This window comes from Triturus cristatus, chromosome 4_2 (assembly GCF_964204655.1).
Source record: "Triturus cristatus chromosome 4_2, aTriCri1.1, whole genome shotgun sequence".
Lineage (NCBI taxonomy): Eukaryota > Metazoa > Chordata > Amphibia > Caudata > Salamandridae > Triturus > Triturus cristatus.
The window spans coordinates 793,948,176-793,964,658 of record NC_140586.1 but is presented as its reverse complement, the minus strand read 5'-3'; the positions used below and the strand labels follow the sequence as shown (position 1 = coordinate 793,964,658).

General features: G+C 42.1%; 1 protein-coding gene across 1 annotated transcript in view; it reads left to right on the top strand.

Moving 5' to 3' along the window:
* The window catches only part of LOC146835057 (vitamin D3 hydroxylase-associated protein-like), a 568,587-nt gene that overhangs the window by 511,088 nt on the left and 41,016 nt on the right, over nucleotides 1–16,483 (top strand). Inside the window, exon 14 of the mRNA XM_085602723.1 lies at nucleotides 8,714–8,859. Within this exon, the coding sequence (XP_085458849.1) occupies nucleotides 8,714–8,859 (146 nt within the window). The remainder of the gene's footprint in view (nucleotides 1–8,713; nucleotides 8,860–16,483) is intronic.

Here is a 16,483-nt window from a genome sequence, read left to right as displayed (position 1 = left end):
AACGTGGAGAATCCGAAAAGCCGACCACTTGGGGTCAGTATTTGAAACAGTGTGTGGAAATGCTGGAGTTGGATTCAGTCTGGAAATCAGGGTGTGAAAAGGCACTGTTTAGTAAATTAGCTAATGCGGCGGCCAAAAGGAAATCTTTTATGGAAGACAGAGACATTGGCAAAACGTCGGCATGGCTGGACAATCATGAACTCTTTCAGACCTTCAAAACCTTTGCCCTACCTAGCTTCTCATTTTAATGCCCATCTTAAAAACGTATTTATCGCTTATAGGATGGGGATGCATGTCTCAAAAGACCTATTACCGTCTTGGAAACCGCCGCACCAGACGAAACAATGCCGTCTCTGCGGGTATTATACAGAAACCTTGGATCATCTTTTCTGTATATGCCCAGCCCTGATAAAACAGAGACGCCTATTTTTGAAACAAATTTTAAATGTGCTTAATATTCGATCCTGCAGACAGGCAGTCACTTGTTGGCTAAGTGGCTCCTCGATTATTTTAGCTTGCCGTGGAGTCAAATTCTTCAAAGAAGTAATGAAACTCCTTTCTTAATTTCTGGTCAATATAAGTATATCTTCTGATAGTAAGACTATTTATTTATTTCCAGTATTAACTACCTTTTAAAATGGAAAAAAGAGATTTTATTCATTATAATCGTATTCACAATGTGTATTTTGTAATAGTATTAATTTATTATGCAAATAAAGTTCTTTGACTTTGAGTTCAGAGACTCAGACAGAGGTCACCAAGAAACACTGTTTATCTCTGACCAAGACCAGAAGATATCTGCCCAAGAAGCTTCCACGTACCAGCTCCGGTGACCTGAGTGGTGTTTCTAACTGATTTGTTAACTGCCTTCTTGAGCAAGCATTTGAATTTGAACCTTTGTTTTTCTTTATATTACCCCACCTGGCTTTTTCCAAGTACACACTTGCATGCACCTGTCATGTTGTGAGACTGAGCCTAGCACAACCCTGAAAGGATTTAGGTACAAGATAAAGTGCCCCAAGCCACACTTGAGGTAGCCAAATTTGATCCTTGCAGAGCCAGAACATCTAAAACCAGACTAGCTTGAGTCCTATATCTTGAAGAGGACATGTGTGTTCCTAATGTGTGCTCGTGGACTCATACACTGATTAGGTATATGAATCGCATTGCTATCTGGCCCCAATCAGCACCTAGATGTGTTACAACCTACTGTTTAGCTACTGATTCCCAAGGTCTTGTGATATCCACTAACAATAGTTTTTAGAGAGTTACTTTGAATATGCTTAGTTTATCGAATTTCTGTATGTTTCATTTGCTTACAAATAGCCCAGCATTCAGAATCAACTACAGAAGATAAACATATTATATCATATGTAATGTGGGTGCCCTTAGCTGCTACTTAATTGTTTTAAAGTTTTTTTACTTCCTATTTATTAAATTTGTGTTCTTTATGGCCATTTACTAAATATATATTTCTATACATATATATTTCTATACATTGATATTTTAGGGTTCTCCTACACAAAAATTCTGGTTGGACATTCTTATTTTTATTACAGCTGCGATAATTGTGTTGTCCTGTATCTCAATTCAGCATTCACCGAACCTCTTCGAGTTAAGTTTTGACCGATAGACCAAATTACCAGAGACAGCAAGGCTTTGAAGGGCATTCTTCCACACAGACTGAGTACATAATGTCTTTGTTAGAGAGCACACCATCAGTCTCACCTTTGATTTTGCTAGATTTTCCGTATGACTGCAAGGATCAGGTGGAAAAAACCTTGATTCTGCAAAGTGCTTGTCAAAAGACATGCGCATGTCAACAGAGCAGGTAAGTGGGTTAATGCCATCGTGCAAAGCCCAGGTAAAAAAACAACCACTTGCTTGTATTTTGGAACCTTGTGAGGAGCTGAATGTAGGATATCACCAGAACCAAGACGAGAAGGGTGAAGTGCCCAAAATGGTTGGGAGGAGGATGCACAGTGGGAGGATAGGAGATCACCAACAGCAAGAGTACATTAAGTTGTAGAATGCCAAAAGATAATAGCTACATTTATTGTTCATTAGAATGCCTGTTCCATGATGGGGTGACCAAACTCACTTAACCGTGAAGGAAGAAAGGGCAGATTTTAAGGAGCAGGGATAACCCTACAGCAGAGAAACTTCAAAACACTGATAAAGCCAAGCTCTGTAGGTGAAGAGAAGAGGGCAAGGACTGGAGTTTTGAAGTTGACAGACCTAAGTGAGAGGTAGACTAATAGTGGAGGGCGAAGAAGAGTAAGAATTTGCTTTTAAGGTCCTTTGCCATTGAGAATGCAAGGGGAGATGTAAAGAGATGGAGAAAGCTCAGAGCAGAAGAAATTAAAATTTTGCGCCCAAGGACTGTCCCTTACTCGCTGGATACTTTTTGAGCCCTCGCCCATTGAAGATGTTAGAGCTCGGATTCCTCCAGTGGGCAAAGCTACAGGCTGTAGCTGAAGAGGGCTTCACGAGGCCAGATTCCTTGCCTGTGAGGGCCAGCTGAATTGAATATGCTGCTGTGGAGAAGTTCTGAGTGGGAGAAGCCTCAATCTTCATCCCAGTGTCAATGCTCCAAGTGTGGATCAGCTTGGCAGCTTTGCATTGGTCCTCTGGGGTGGCGGTCTTTGTAACCAAAACCTTTTTAAGTCCTAGGTTTTCAGGGGTGGCAGAAGATGTCCACCGTGACCCAGCCAAGGGTTCCCAGAAGTCAGGAACAGCATTTAGGTGACACACCCCACTCCAGCAGAGGGCAAAAGTCCAGGGCAGGTCCATTTGGAATTGGTCAGCAGGGCAGTTGCCGGTGAGACCTCTTGTAGATTTTTGTGTCCCAGTAACCTGAACAGAAATTTAGTCTTTTAACCCTTGGAGCCCACTTCTTTGTCCTGAGTAAAAGAGAGACCAGTTCTAGCACTTCAGGCCACTTCTTAGGCCACAGACAGGAGGCCCAGTCCTCTTCTGATCTTCCTCGTGTCCAGTAGTGTTCAGAGGAGTGTACTGGGGATGTCACTTTATGCCTCGCACCAACTTGTGGGTAGGGATGACTACCGGTTCCTCCCTAACCAATGGGGTAAACGTTACCAGGGGTTACCCCATTCACTTTTACAGCATTTGATGTGTGCCCTCATGCAAACATTCCCACAATGCTCCTCTCTGTCTAAATCAAAGATGGTGAAACTCATCTCCCCCTGTGCAGAGCCTTCATGCCCATCCTAGAAGTGTGCCCAGAGTTATAAGTCCCTTCTCTGTGGTCGCTTCAGTCCAGTTTTGAGGGTAGCTCCGTCCCCACTAGGATTGAGTCTGCCTGACTAGGGCAACAAAAGAAGATGTATGTCTGAGTGTTCTCTGATATTTGAGACCTCCTCTGAAGTAAATTAAGTTCCTGGGCTCTATCCAAATTGTAGCCTTGCCAGAAGAAATAGAAAACACCTCCCCACAAACAGGACTTTGTCTCTGCTCTAGAAGTAGATTTCACATCTCATTCAGGGATTTGAATACTCAGAGGGATGCATCAGGAGGCTAATCCAAATTAGCCACCAAAAGTCTAAGGCAGGACAAAGGTAACTTTCTAAAGGTACCTTTTCCCTAATTCTTTAATAGCTGGCTTCATTAGTGAATTGGGACATTAATAAATAGTACAAAGAGTCCAAGAATGAAATCTGTAGCTGTTTTCTAGCCGACAGCAACAGTACTAAATTTAATAGTGGATTCCAGTGTTTCTCTATAGAACAGATAGCCTTGCTAAAGTGAAAAGTGTTTTTAGGTGCAAATCACTGTGAGGACATGTTTAACATTACATTTCTACATGTCCAACTTTTAAATACCATACACCCTGCTTTATTGGTTAAAAGGCGTTCTTAGGGGTGACATTAATATTTTAAAGGAAGGTTTAGTCCTAGGTTTAGAGCTGGATGTATTTTGACAGGTAGAATTCCAGCTTTTAAACTGCTCCAGTCAGGCTACAATGGTAGGCTTGAAGCCATGTTTGCACTGCCACTGTAATATGTGACACAATAGGTGCTGCAGCCCATTAATGACATTTAACTTGCTGGCCCTGGTTGCACCTTCTACCATATACGAGGGTCTTAAAGGTAAGCGAAGTATGTCAATTAGGGTTATACCAATACAAGCATGTTTAAATGGGGGAGAACAGGCACTTTACTACTGGTTAGCAGGGGTAAAGTGCAAAGAGTTCCACAGACAGCAAAAACTGATGGGGCTCACATCTGCGGGTACCACTTCACAAAAGATGGTAATTTCCTACACTCTGGATGTGTGTTGTGCTGGGTTTGATTTTTTAAAATTCTATAGAGAACTGTAGCTCATAGCCAGAAACCTCACACTACCTGGACAGAAAACGTTTTTACAAACACACAGTTATACATTACAGAGAGTTGGTTTTAGGTCAGTTGCCTTCAGCAATTTGATGTTGCCATTTTTGAGGAGTTGCCAATGACTGAGTGGACCACCCTTAAAACCATGGCTTTTCATGGAAGTTTACAGAAGGCTTTCATTAGTTCTCCGTCATAACCTCTCCACTGTTCTGCCTCCATTTTTCTCTGTGCCACACCTAGCCCACTCCCAACTTCACTGCAGCATGGGGCCCTGCGATCATCTGCTGCCCGGTACTTGGTACTGTGCCTTTGGCTTTCCCAATTCTTGTTGTATTACCAAACCATTCCAAGATGGCCACCACTCATCATCCATATGCACAATGTCTGTCTTGTAATATATGTTCTTATTTTGTATAAAAAACATTGCAAGGTGGCCATGCGTTCTCTTATGTGTTTTGAAAAAACATTAGAAGTAGGCCTCCATTTATTTATGCATGTGGATGGGGGTGCTCCTATAATGTGTTTTAAATATATATATATGAAAATCTATTCGAAAAAGGGCACTGTGTATGTGCACATGTGCACAATGCTACTAAAAGAAGAGTTGGGGGGTAAGCCCTAGTCACCCCACATCCAAAGGGCTATTTCCAAAGCAATTCACAACAAAAGTCTGAGATGTGGGGAAGAATACATGCACTGCAAATTCATCAAAATTAATACCTCAATTAATCATCGATCAACAGACTAAATGTATACATTCTTTTATTCAATCATGTCGGGTTGTATTAATCAACTCCTCTGTACAAAAATATATGTTGCAGTATGGAGTCACATGTTAAAACATTAAGACCAAACAATAAACAAAAAACTATACAACAATTCATCAAACAAGACACTCACAAATATACATGAATGTTAAACAATCCTAAAAAGAACTCCTCTTTTGTTCTTAAATATACAGTTTAGGCGGTGCTATAGATTTTACCCACAATCACAAACGAAGATTGTCCCTTATATTAGTAAACATACAGGAAGTGTAGTTGTTCTCTTCAATTTCTTAAATATGTATACTTGATGTTGAATACACAGCTGTTCTATTTGTAGAGAAATGTTGACTCGTTTTGGCCAAATATTTGTGGCCTCCTCAGATCCGATGAAAGAAGGAGTGCCTGTACAAACATATATTTAATTTATAAAACACTATATACAACTAGAGCAGCCATATCGAACAATTATCTGCCTCAGGTGTCAAGCAACACCAATCGGAGCGAACCACTTAGGTGAGCAGTGAAATATGAAAGCTTCCTCAGTGTTGTCCATGCATCTCGTGTGTAAAAATGTCCACATGTTTGATAAAAACAAACAGTTATTTGTGATGTTTGACATTGAAACACTTTATCCCAACATCCCGCAGGATGAAGCGTTGGAAGCGATTAGAGATATTCTTGACACCCAACCCACACCACATAGTGTCAGTGGACAGTAATGTATGTGGCAGAGAGGGCACAAGGCTGTACAGTATCGACCCTCAAAAGAGTCAAAGCACGATTGATTGAGCGGTTCAGCACTGCCAGCAAAAGCCTTAATGATTTGGATGAAATGTGGTCCATGTTACAATGAAGGATTTGTAAGGCTGCAGGCATTCATCTTGATATTCTTCACCTGGGTGTTGTTTAGGTATGGAAACTGGTGTGTCAACTAGAATCCCTTACCCACCTCAGAAATAGGTTATTTCACTGTCTATTTGTACAATATGTATATACATACATTTTTAAGTGAGCCATATTTTTTCATCTGTATAGGCATGAGTTGATCATATTATGATGTATATGTTTAATTTGACTATCAATGTATCTGTGCTTCCCACTTTGGGACAAGGGGCCCTTTATGTATTTTTCTCAATGTGTTTCTGTAGACTCATGTTGCACATTCTTTGGTATTCTGCTCCTTTTAATTATTAATTTTCTAATCACCATTGCCTGTTTTTGCCTCCTTGATTTGGCACGTCCTTGCTTCACCGGATATTAATTACTCCAGTTGACTTTCGATGCCATTGATTTTTCATTTGTTTTTTTATTGCTGCACAATGTAGTGGCTAGCCTCGGATTCTAGGTGGGTTTAGCCTTTACACTCTAAGATGGCAACCTCGTTGTAGTATGCTGCTGTCATCTGTTTTTGTTTTTGGTGACCACGTGGTCTGCAGCATCATCCCATTGCTGGAAGCCCTGTTGAGGTACACCTAATACATGTCACACTCCGTGTATTTTTAACCTAGAGCCTGGAAGTGCCATTCTATGTTGTTGGACCCTTGCGCCACCTCAAGTGACCCTGTTGTGATCCTGAGAGAGCTGTGCCTCTGCCCGGTTAAGCAGTATTTGTAGGCCCACCAGGCTGTACCGGATCAGCTATAGCTAGACTGGGGCTTGATGTGGCACGTTTTACCAGGTTGGAAGAGTCACAGATATGTGTATTTCATTACCACAGGTCCCCGTTTCTGTTTGGTTATCACTAAAATCGGAAGGGGGTGTGGTGCCCTCCGGCGCCACATAGTTTTTTTCAGGATTTTTTGTACCTGTAATTTAGGAGGTTTACGATTCCATCTTTTGTACCTGTAGTTTAGGAGGTTCAAGATTTCACCTTGTGGTCGCATGTCGGCCCTTAAAATTAGCAGTAACTAGTGTTCCCCATTTTTGCGGTCTGCTCCATGTCCCCAGCCTCTCTACTAGCATTAGCACGCTAAAGATGGCAGCAGACAGCATCTTAGGCACCAGATCATTATTCTATTCTAGTGGCTGTCTTTCCATTAGGGTAATTTCTATTAAGCTCTTCCCTTGACTTTAGTGGGGGACCAGATGAGGACTCCACCCTTTTAAAGATTCTAGGGTGGTTATATGATGGTGCCTTCTCGTTAACACAGTATACATGTTCTTTACGTTTAGGACTGACAACAGCAATTGAGGGGATCCATTATATGGTCCAGGAGCTCCGGGATAGGCGGCCAGCCTGTGGCTGGGACGCATGGTTTCTTGACGTCATGTAAGTTTTATGAGCCATTGTTTAGTTTAATCCATGGAACCCTTGGTGGATGTGGTCACCAGTTCCATTTCTTTTCCGGATAGTTTCACTTCCTGGTGCTTTTGATTTTGTTTTCTTCTTGGAAGCATTTGGGAGGCTGTTTTTAATTTTAATTTGCATCCAATACTTACTTTCTTATACATTTTTACACGTGAGATGCATTGACAACATTGAGGAAGCTATAATATTTAACTGCTCACCTAAGTGGGTCGCTCTGATTGGTGTTGCTTGACACCTGGGTCCGAGAATTGTTAGATATGGCCACTCAAGTTGTATATAGTGTTTTCGTAAATTAATTACATTTATGTGCAGGCACTCCTTCTTTCATCAGTCCTGAAGAGGCCAAAAATATTTGCCCGAAACGTGTCAACACTTCCTTTAGGACGTCTCCACAAATATAACAGCTGTGTATTCAACATCAAGTACACATCATTAAGAAATTGAAGAGAACTACACTTCGTGAATGTTTACTAAAATAAGGGACTTTCTTCGATTGTGCGTAAAATCAAAAGCACAGCTTCCACTGTATATTTAAGAAGAGGAGTTCTTTTTAGGTTTGTTTAACAATCATGTATATTTTTGTGTGTCTTGTTTGATAAATTGTTGTATAGTTTTTGTTTATTTTTTGGTCTTATTGTTTTATCATGTGACACCATACAGCAACATATATTTTTATACAGAAGAATTTATGAATACAACCCAACATGATTGAATAAAAGAATATATGAATTCAGTCTGTTGATCGATGATTAATTGAGGTAATCATTCCCCACATCTCAGCCTTTTGTTGTGAATCACATATGTACAATGCCCATCTTGTGATGTTTTTAAAAATTAAAAAAACAGGAAAATTAATTACAAGATGGCCTCCATTAATGTCATGCACATTGGATGCAACTAGGTCAGTGCCCAGTGGAAAAGACAAGATCTATTGCTCTTCCTGAATGCTTGTTTCAAATCAATGATTTTCTATTTTATTATTATTGTAAGTTTTGGGAAGCAGAATCTTCTTCCACTTTTACAGTTGCTATTGGCAGCACATTTATATTTATTCAATCGGTGGTTTCTAGAATAGTGTTTTAGTCTGGTTAAATTATGTTTCATTCAGATGCAAAAAGCAGGTCAGAATCTGCTGTCTGTCTGTGCCTTGAACCTCTACACTACCATGTGCCTATAATAATGTTAATCTGAAATATAGAATTCATGAGATTCTGATATTTCTGTTTTACAAAGGTAGAAGAGGTTTCTTATTTAATATACTGTTTCATGTTCTTTTTCTGTTTCAGCTGCTGTTTCCTTCACTGCGCAATACAATATATTGAACTTCCCTGTCGGTGTAGTGCCAGTGGGTACAGTGACACAGGAGGATGAGAGACAGTTGAAGGACTACAAAGAGTACAATAATGATAGGATCGACAGACTCATGAAAAAGGTTTGTGTGTATCTTGGGCCTAAACTCTTGAACACTAGTGTATGAGTTAAATAACAGGAGAAGTGGGAATTGCCCAAAGATATTGTGAAACTTTCTTCCATCCTGTATGTGGTGCCCTCAGTGTTGGAATAAGGTGGAAATCCTCAGGATGCTGATTCTGATAGCTATTCTTATGCTGGTTGTAGGCCAATTGAACCCAAACACATTCATGGCCCTATTCACAAAGACTAATTAGTACATCTACATTTATAAATTTGCTCTTACACTTTGTAGTAGATATTCTACTTTTGGTTATGGTACATTTGCGAGTGTATAGTGTAGTCTTGCATGTCTCTCCCCCACCCCTTCTTGCATTCAGGGGTTGAAGCCTAGTTTATGAGTGTCAACTTGCAACGAGTAACTTTTCACATCTAGGCAGAGGTAGACAGAGGTCTCTGCCACTGGGCCAGAGCTCTCCCTATGGTAATGTGTGTATGAAAATTGTAAAAAGGTAGTGCATTTAAAAAAACAAATCACTAAAATAGTTTCATGTTACACATTAATATTAATTAATTTTACATATCTATTTTAAATGTAGAATAAAATAAATAATGCCACAGTACTATTAGCTTATGGTTAAATTAAATAGTTGGGTAACTGAAATATATTAAATAACATTGACATTATTTTTTAAAGATTTATTAAAAAACATACCCGTGTATATATATGTGTGTGTGTGTGTGTGTGTGTGTGTGTGTGTGTAAAAAAAGTTTAAATAAACTACTATATTTATTTTAACACTACTTCCTATGATATTCTATCTTAATGGCCCACCTCCACTATTTTCTAGCATATAATTGCAGGTGCTATTTTACTAGAATTGGAACTTGTGGCCAAGGTTGTGCACAAGGATCTAATTGGCAAACTCATTAACCCCCTGAGCTGCTTGCACAGAAAAAAGACCTGTGATATGCAGTTTGCATGCAGTGCTCTGCACCACCCTTTTATCTATTCTATTTTGATTCAGACATATACCAAATCAACGTATAAGCAAGTGCATTAAAAACCTGAACTTTTTGACCAGTATTTATACCTACATATAGGTGTCTGCAATAGGTGCGTTAACCACATAGGCTGTCTGAAAAAACAGTTGCTTAGTGAGAATATATGTATGCATAGAAGGTTAATAACCATATTTTGTTGGATGTTAATTTCCTTGGAGCACTCAGTGTGGAAGTAATTCATATGTACTTTACTGTCAGACTGTAGGTTGAAAGTATTTGGCTCTGCTTCTTATGACTCCACCCATTTATTTCCTCCTCTTGCCCTCCAATTTGGGGATACCCCGTAGTGGCCGGGCAAGCATGCCATGGGCCCTAATGCAAGCAAGGAAATTAATCCCCTCCCACCAGTTGCACATTATTAATAAGCCATACATTGGGTGGCACGAGCCACTCACATTCCTGGTCACCAATGTCATAGCACCTGCTTTAGCTGCACTCTTGGAATGTTGGGATATCTGGATTCTGACTAACCGTCTTGCAATCCTACTGGCCTTTCAGAGACACAAATCTGACTTGTAAATGCTTTTTAAACACCCCTTCTTGTCATTCAGAAACACTGGCATGAATTGTGACTGACTCGTCTACAGTTATATCACACTTTCAGATAAATAGGCTGGCTTCTCGTGAGCTGTTTCTTCACCTAGCTGACCATTCCAAGGCACAAGCATGTCTTGTGACTGATGTGGGTTCATTAACATAGACCTGAATTTTGACTGGCTCTGCAGCAGCACTGGAAATCTTTTAAGGGTTAAGATGGCTGCTGCCTGGGTCTGTTACTGCATAGCAATCCATCAGAGGCAAGTGGCTGACTTATGGTTGACTCTTCAGAAGCACAAGCGAACAACTGTCTAAACAGCAACCATTCTGACATTTTAGAGGTAGAGGCCGGTCTTCACTACAGGCAAACTGGACTTCAGAGTTAGGTTAACTGCAGAGTGGGCCTTGGTCCTTGTGAACCGCATGACATTTGTTCTTCTTTCCCATTTCCATTGAATAGCTTGAGAACCATATTAGTAATTTTTATGGAACATTTTCATTTCTTTATGACTTTTCCTTCCTATATCCTCTTTTCATTTTGTGCCATTTTCCAATTGAATCGTTGTGTTTTTAACTCGCTTGGGGGCATATCAACAACAACCAGCGATAATTATCGCTAAGCGCACTAAGCGCTAGGATAATTATCGCCGGCTAGCGTTGATTTTTATCGCTGAGATAGCGTGCTATTAGCAACGCTTATCTCAATAGCGATAAAAATCATCACGCTAAGTGGCTAACGTGAGATTATCGCTGGAAACCCAGCATTAATCTCATGTTAGCTTGTTGATTTGGACAGACAAACTTAGCCATGATATCCTCCTTCCATAGGATATCATGGCTAAGTCAGAAAAATACCAGACGTAAAAAAGCAGCGTTAACCGCGGTTAGCGCTGCTTTTTTTGTCTCTAACAGGGTTAGCGATACTCTTGATAATAGGAGAAATGTCGCTTAGCGACATTTCTCCTTTTATTTTACTCTGGAATGCCCCCTTTGCATCTCATTAGAGATGCAAGGGGAAGCGAAGAGTAAAAGGGTGCTAACATGCAAATTTGCATGTTAGCACCCTGTTGTTGATAGGGTGCTAGTTTTATCTCTGCTTTTTGGGCTTTTAAAGCCAAAAAAGCAGAGATAAAGCCCTTGTTGATATGCCCCTTAGTTTGGACCATTTGAATTCTTCATTTCATAACTGTATTTCTCTTTGGCTAGTTTTTGCAGCAATATATCATATCACATCACATGCATTTTTTCTGAAGATTATTGTGCTGCTTATGCCAAGATGACAAGGATCAGTCAAGGATTTCTCATAAAAACGTCTTTCATATTGTTAAGAACTTGTGAGAAGTCATTCTCACCTCGCATGAAGATTGAATTCTCTTTCTACTGGTCTACTACTCTGATTTCCTGCAATGATCTTTTAAGATTCAATTACCATTTGTCTGCGCAGTGGATTAAATAGCCCATCACAAACAGCTATGCAGAATACATGAGCACTGTAGATTAGAGGTAAGAATAATTACCAAATGTTGTCCTACATTACTAGCGCCTCCGCCTGAGATATCAGGAGTAGAGACATGGGGCAGGTCCACTTCTGAAGGGACACTGCAATTGGACGGGAAATGGAATTAATCAGCAACTGCCAGTGCAGCTTCTCACTACATTTCAGTTTACATTTGCTGTTGCTGCTGTCTTTTTTGGGCTACATTTTGCTCTTCCTGGACCTTGCACAAATCCTTCTCTGCTTGCTTCATTTGGTTTGGAGCTGACAGGAGAAGGGAGCAAATGGGGTGGGTCCAGTTTTGGAGAACCATCCTGAATGGGAAGGATAGAATAAAGCAGTAGTGTATTCACCATCCTGTCATCAGGCAGAATAGGGCACAGGATTTTGGAACATTTGTGTCATGGTTCTGTGCACTTATGCAAAAATCTTTGATGATTTTAGTGGCAGGGACATCATGAGAAATTCTTTAAAAAAAGGCAGCTACCCAACAAAAGATTTTCTTTCCTTGACCCCTAACCGAACTGCAACTCCAACTCAAACCCTTGATTGCATGGATGTGGTGATGGTGGTAATACCACTTTCTTTAGATAGTTCTGATATGGTCTTGTTATGACTCAGAGGAGGCTCTAACCTTTACTCTCAGACAATTTATCAAAAAACTACAATTGTTAGAGGTTTGGTTTGACTCAAAATCACAGAGAGAAAATGTCATAGGCTGCGTTGATGATCATCTAGTCACAGTGGAAGTGGATGAATCCTCACACAGACCTGGCACTCCAGATGTGAAGGAGGATCAATTCAGTAACTTGAGTAGATTAGAATAACAGAACTTGGTAGAGGGATGCATAGAGAGCACACTACGTATGAAAGAAAAGGTGGAGATAGTTGGTACACACATATCCCTAACCTTTCCAGGTAGGGAGATGTCAGAATGCAGTAACCTCAATTCTAGTGGAAGCGATTAACTATTCCACACTTCTCCTTATCTACAGCCAACCATTCACAATAGGAATATGTTGATTAGCAGTGGACCTAGGAAATTGGGGAATGGCATAAGCGAGAAAAGCGATACACTGGAAATCACCACTCTCACTTGTCACTCTCCTGGGTGCTGTCATCTACTTTGGTCCTAGTGGATCATTTGAAAACCAGATTTACACCTTTATTTACACCCTTATTATCTTATCTCTGTGTATATTGATCATACATTTGCTATAACATATTATATCGCTATAGAAAATCTCAAACCTCAGGCTCTCTGTCATCTTCATGGAACCCTGGCGTTTCTTGAACCGAAATAAACAATATCTGTGAGATTGGTATAACAAGAGTTCACGTTAAACCTTTTTTTCATCTCAGGTAAACCTCATGCTTATTCAGATTGTTTCCTACAATCTAATGTAAATACTTTTTTGTCTGAATTATAAAGTTCGCAGTCACATTAATGAACCACTTCCTTCAGCATATGTCATTATGTTATGAACAAACATATGCATCTTGGAATACCAGCAAACTACATTTGTTGAGGATCCTTTCTATTTCCCATATAGCTTTAAAATAAAATGTGCAACAGGTATGCAGAATTCATACTCTTTCAAAATAATCTCTGTAGCAATGCTTTAAACTAACTCAAAGTTTGATTTCAAAATGCAACATCATTTTTTTTAAATTCTTGTATGTATCCAACTTCAACTCCTATTCGTGCTTTCCAAGGATATGCAATCCCGAAGGTTTACATACATTGTCTGTAATAAGGTCCTGTCTGCAACAATAAAGTATCCAGATTGCCTATCATGGATGCTCAAGACTATGCAGGAATTTATAGTCTACAGAGTCAAGCAGGCTATTGACATTTCCAAAACCCATGAGAGCTCTGTGGCCTCATCTAGTTTCTGATTTTGAATGTAGGGGCCTATCTGTAGTGCATCCACCAGAAACACAAAGCCATTTGCCAATTGGTATCAACGTGCTGACTACATTTTCTGCCTTTGCTTCCACAGTATGAACAAATCATATTTGGGTTTGTGGTATTGCACTTGGCAGAAGGTGGGTCTTTGCCACATGACAGGAATTGGGTCTATTGTTTTGCAAGTATGGAAAACTGCATGTACTTGGGCTTGCCACAGACCACGTTTGTGATAATATTAGGGAAATCAACAGTAAACACTGGCAAACCAGGGCCCCCGAGCAACCAGAAAATAGACCGATACACTGACCTACCAGGCCAGCCTTTCTGGCATGGCTAGATTACCCTGTAGGCTAGTCTGACCCTGCACCAACACCCAATTGCTGATGACACATCACAGAGATCTGGCCCATACTTTGAGGAAAATATCAAACTTCTGACAGTCAACCTCATATTAGCTCATGGCTCATTTACCGGTTGAGTAGCACCCTTTCTTTAATAGGATGATGCTGTGTTTGCATTAAATGCAGGAACCCCCGCCTCTCCCAGTTTTAATTGGATCACTTATAATATTGAAGAACACCTGTAAAGAACGATACAAAAATCAAGATACAAGTCAATCATGTATTCAAGTTCTGATAAGATAGCACTCAACCGGCTGCATTGGCTTCCTGTTCAGGAACGAATCAGGTTTAAGGCAATGTGTATTGTTCACAGGTCTATTGTTGGGAATGGCCCTCCTATTATCCAGCCTATGGTGCAATTATATCGCACCAATAGAACCCTTACATCCAATAATAAACAACTTCTTGTAGTTCCTAGGATTAAACGGGCACGGACAGGAGGTCGGCAGTTCCCATACAACGCAGCTAAGGTCTGGAACCAGCTTCCAGACCCTATTCGTCTGGAACTCGACTATCTCAGGTTCAGGAAGCAGTTGAAGACCTTTCTCTTTCCATGATCAGTGGTGAATGATAAGATGTCACAGAAAGCGCTGGGATGCCCTTGGGTAGCCATGCGCTATATAAGTGTGTATTCATTCATTCATCATCAAAAGGAACAAGACAGATATTTAAAAAAAGAGAAAAAAACACCTTCTGTTTCAAAGCACCTGCCATTCACATATGATGAACAATATAAACCAGTGTCACAGATCCAAAATCAAGTGCAACCAAAGCGACTGTGGTCAGAAAGCAATTAAGAAGAGGAAGTCGGAGCGCTAGAGGGTGCCTGGCAAGATGGCCGCACTGCTGTGAGGCTCTATCCGGCCGAGCTGCAATCCACCTATTATCCGCTGCATCCTGCAAGTTTAACGCCTGCTACATACTTGTGCGGACCCCTGTTGCCCGACGAAGGCCACTGGTGGTGACTGCGACCCTGACGAGCCACCACAGGCGGTTGAGCAGGTTTGTGCTGCTTCGACACCGCGACGCAGAACATGGCGGCCGCTGTGATGCTGTGTGGCGCCCTCCACTCTGTGAGGTGGTGTGACCTGCTGCTGAGGCTGCCTGTCCTGCCGCGCTCCTGGTGCTCTGGTATCGGAGGTGCCTGGAACTGTCTGCTCTCGCGGTGGGCAGCGGAGACCCCACGGAGCGAATCCCCGCAGTGCCGAGAACCACCATACCTGCGACCATTGCTGGCTGAGACTCTTCAGGATTCCGGATGCCAGTTGGCGCAGGCTGCGGTGAGTAGGGCGGGGCAACGGCTGAGGCTCGAGCTGCGGAGGTGCATTCGGGCTTTGCTCCGGGGCCTCAGCCTGCACGCTGCGGTGGACGCGGGGCGCAACGCTGCAGCCACTGCGCCTGTGAACTGACTGCGGCCTACATTGGAGGTCCCCCCAGGGCCCGCTGTCCTCCGCTGCCCTTGAATCTCCCGTGCGGCCTGCGGGCCCGAAAACAGAGCCGTGCCGACCTCCCCTCTCCTCCCCTCTCCTAGCAGGGTCTCCGTTGAACTGGCCTGACCGACGCTTTACAAATCTCCTCCCTTAATAAACACAGCCTCGGGGGAATCTAACTGCAGCCTAGTTTGGCCGGTGAAGCCCTCAGGTTCGGATAAAGAGCTGCGCCTATACACCGCCCTCCTCCCTTCACATGGCCTTTGCTGAACGGCCCTGATTGTGCACCTATATACCGCCATCATTGTGGGACTGTCTGGGGGTAGCAGGGGCACACACATTGACGTTGGATCCTGGGCCAGCATACGGCGGCTGACGCTAAATAAGAAGCTGACGGTCTAGCTTAAGGGTGACGATTGTGGCTTAACTGGGCCTATTACTTGCCGCTGCTGCTTGAGACCCCTGCTTGAGACCCCTGCACTGCCCTCACGCCCTAGCAGCCTGTTCGGCCTCACACTGCCATTGGAGATCACGCTTTTGGGGGCGGTGGTGCGGGCGCATAGATTCAGACGCTACCTGGCCTGGGGGACCCCAGTGTGGGGAGTGGCACGGGTGTGTGCGGACTACACACAGGCTGTTGACAGCAGGAAACCCCCTGACAGTTGATATTGTGCTCTGGGGATGCACTGCACGACTGACTGGGACTTTGCCTTAGGCAGGGTGCACGACACTGGGAGCGCCAAACCAGAGGCCATGGGGAGAACGAACAATTTGCAACCGCGTATAACTTTTGAATCGCGCAAATC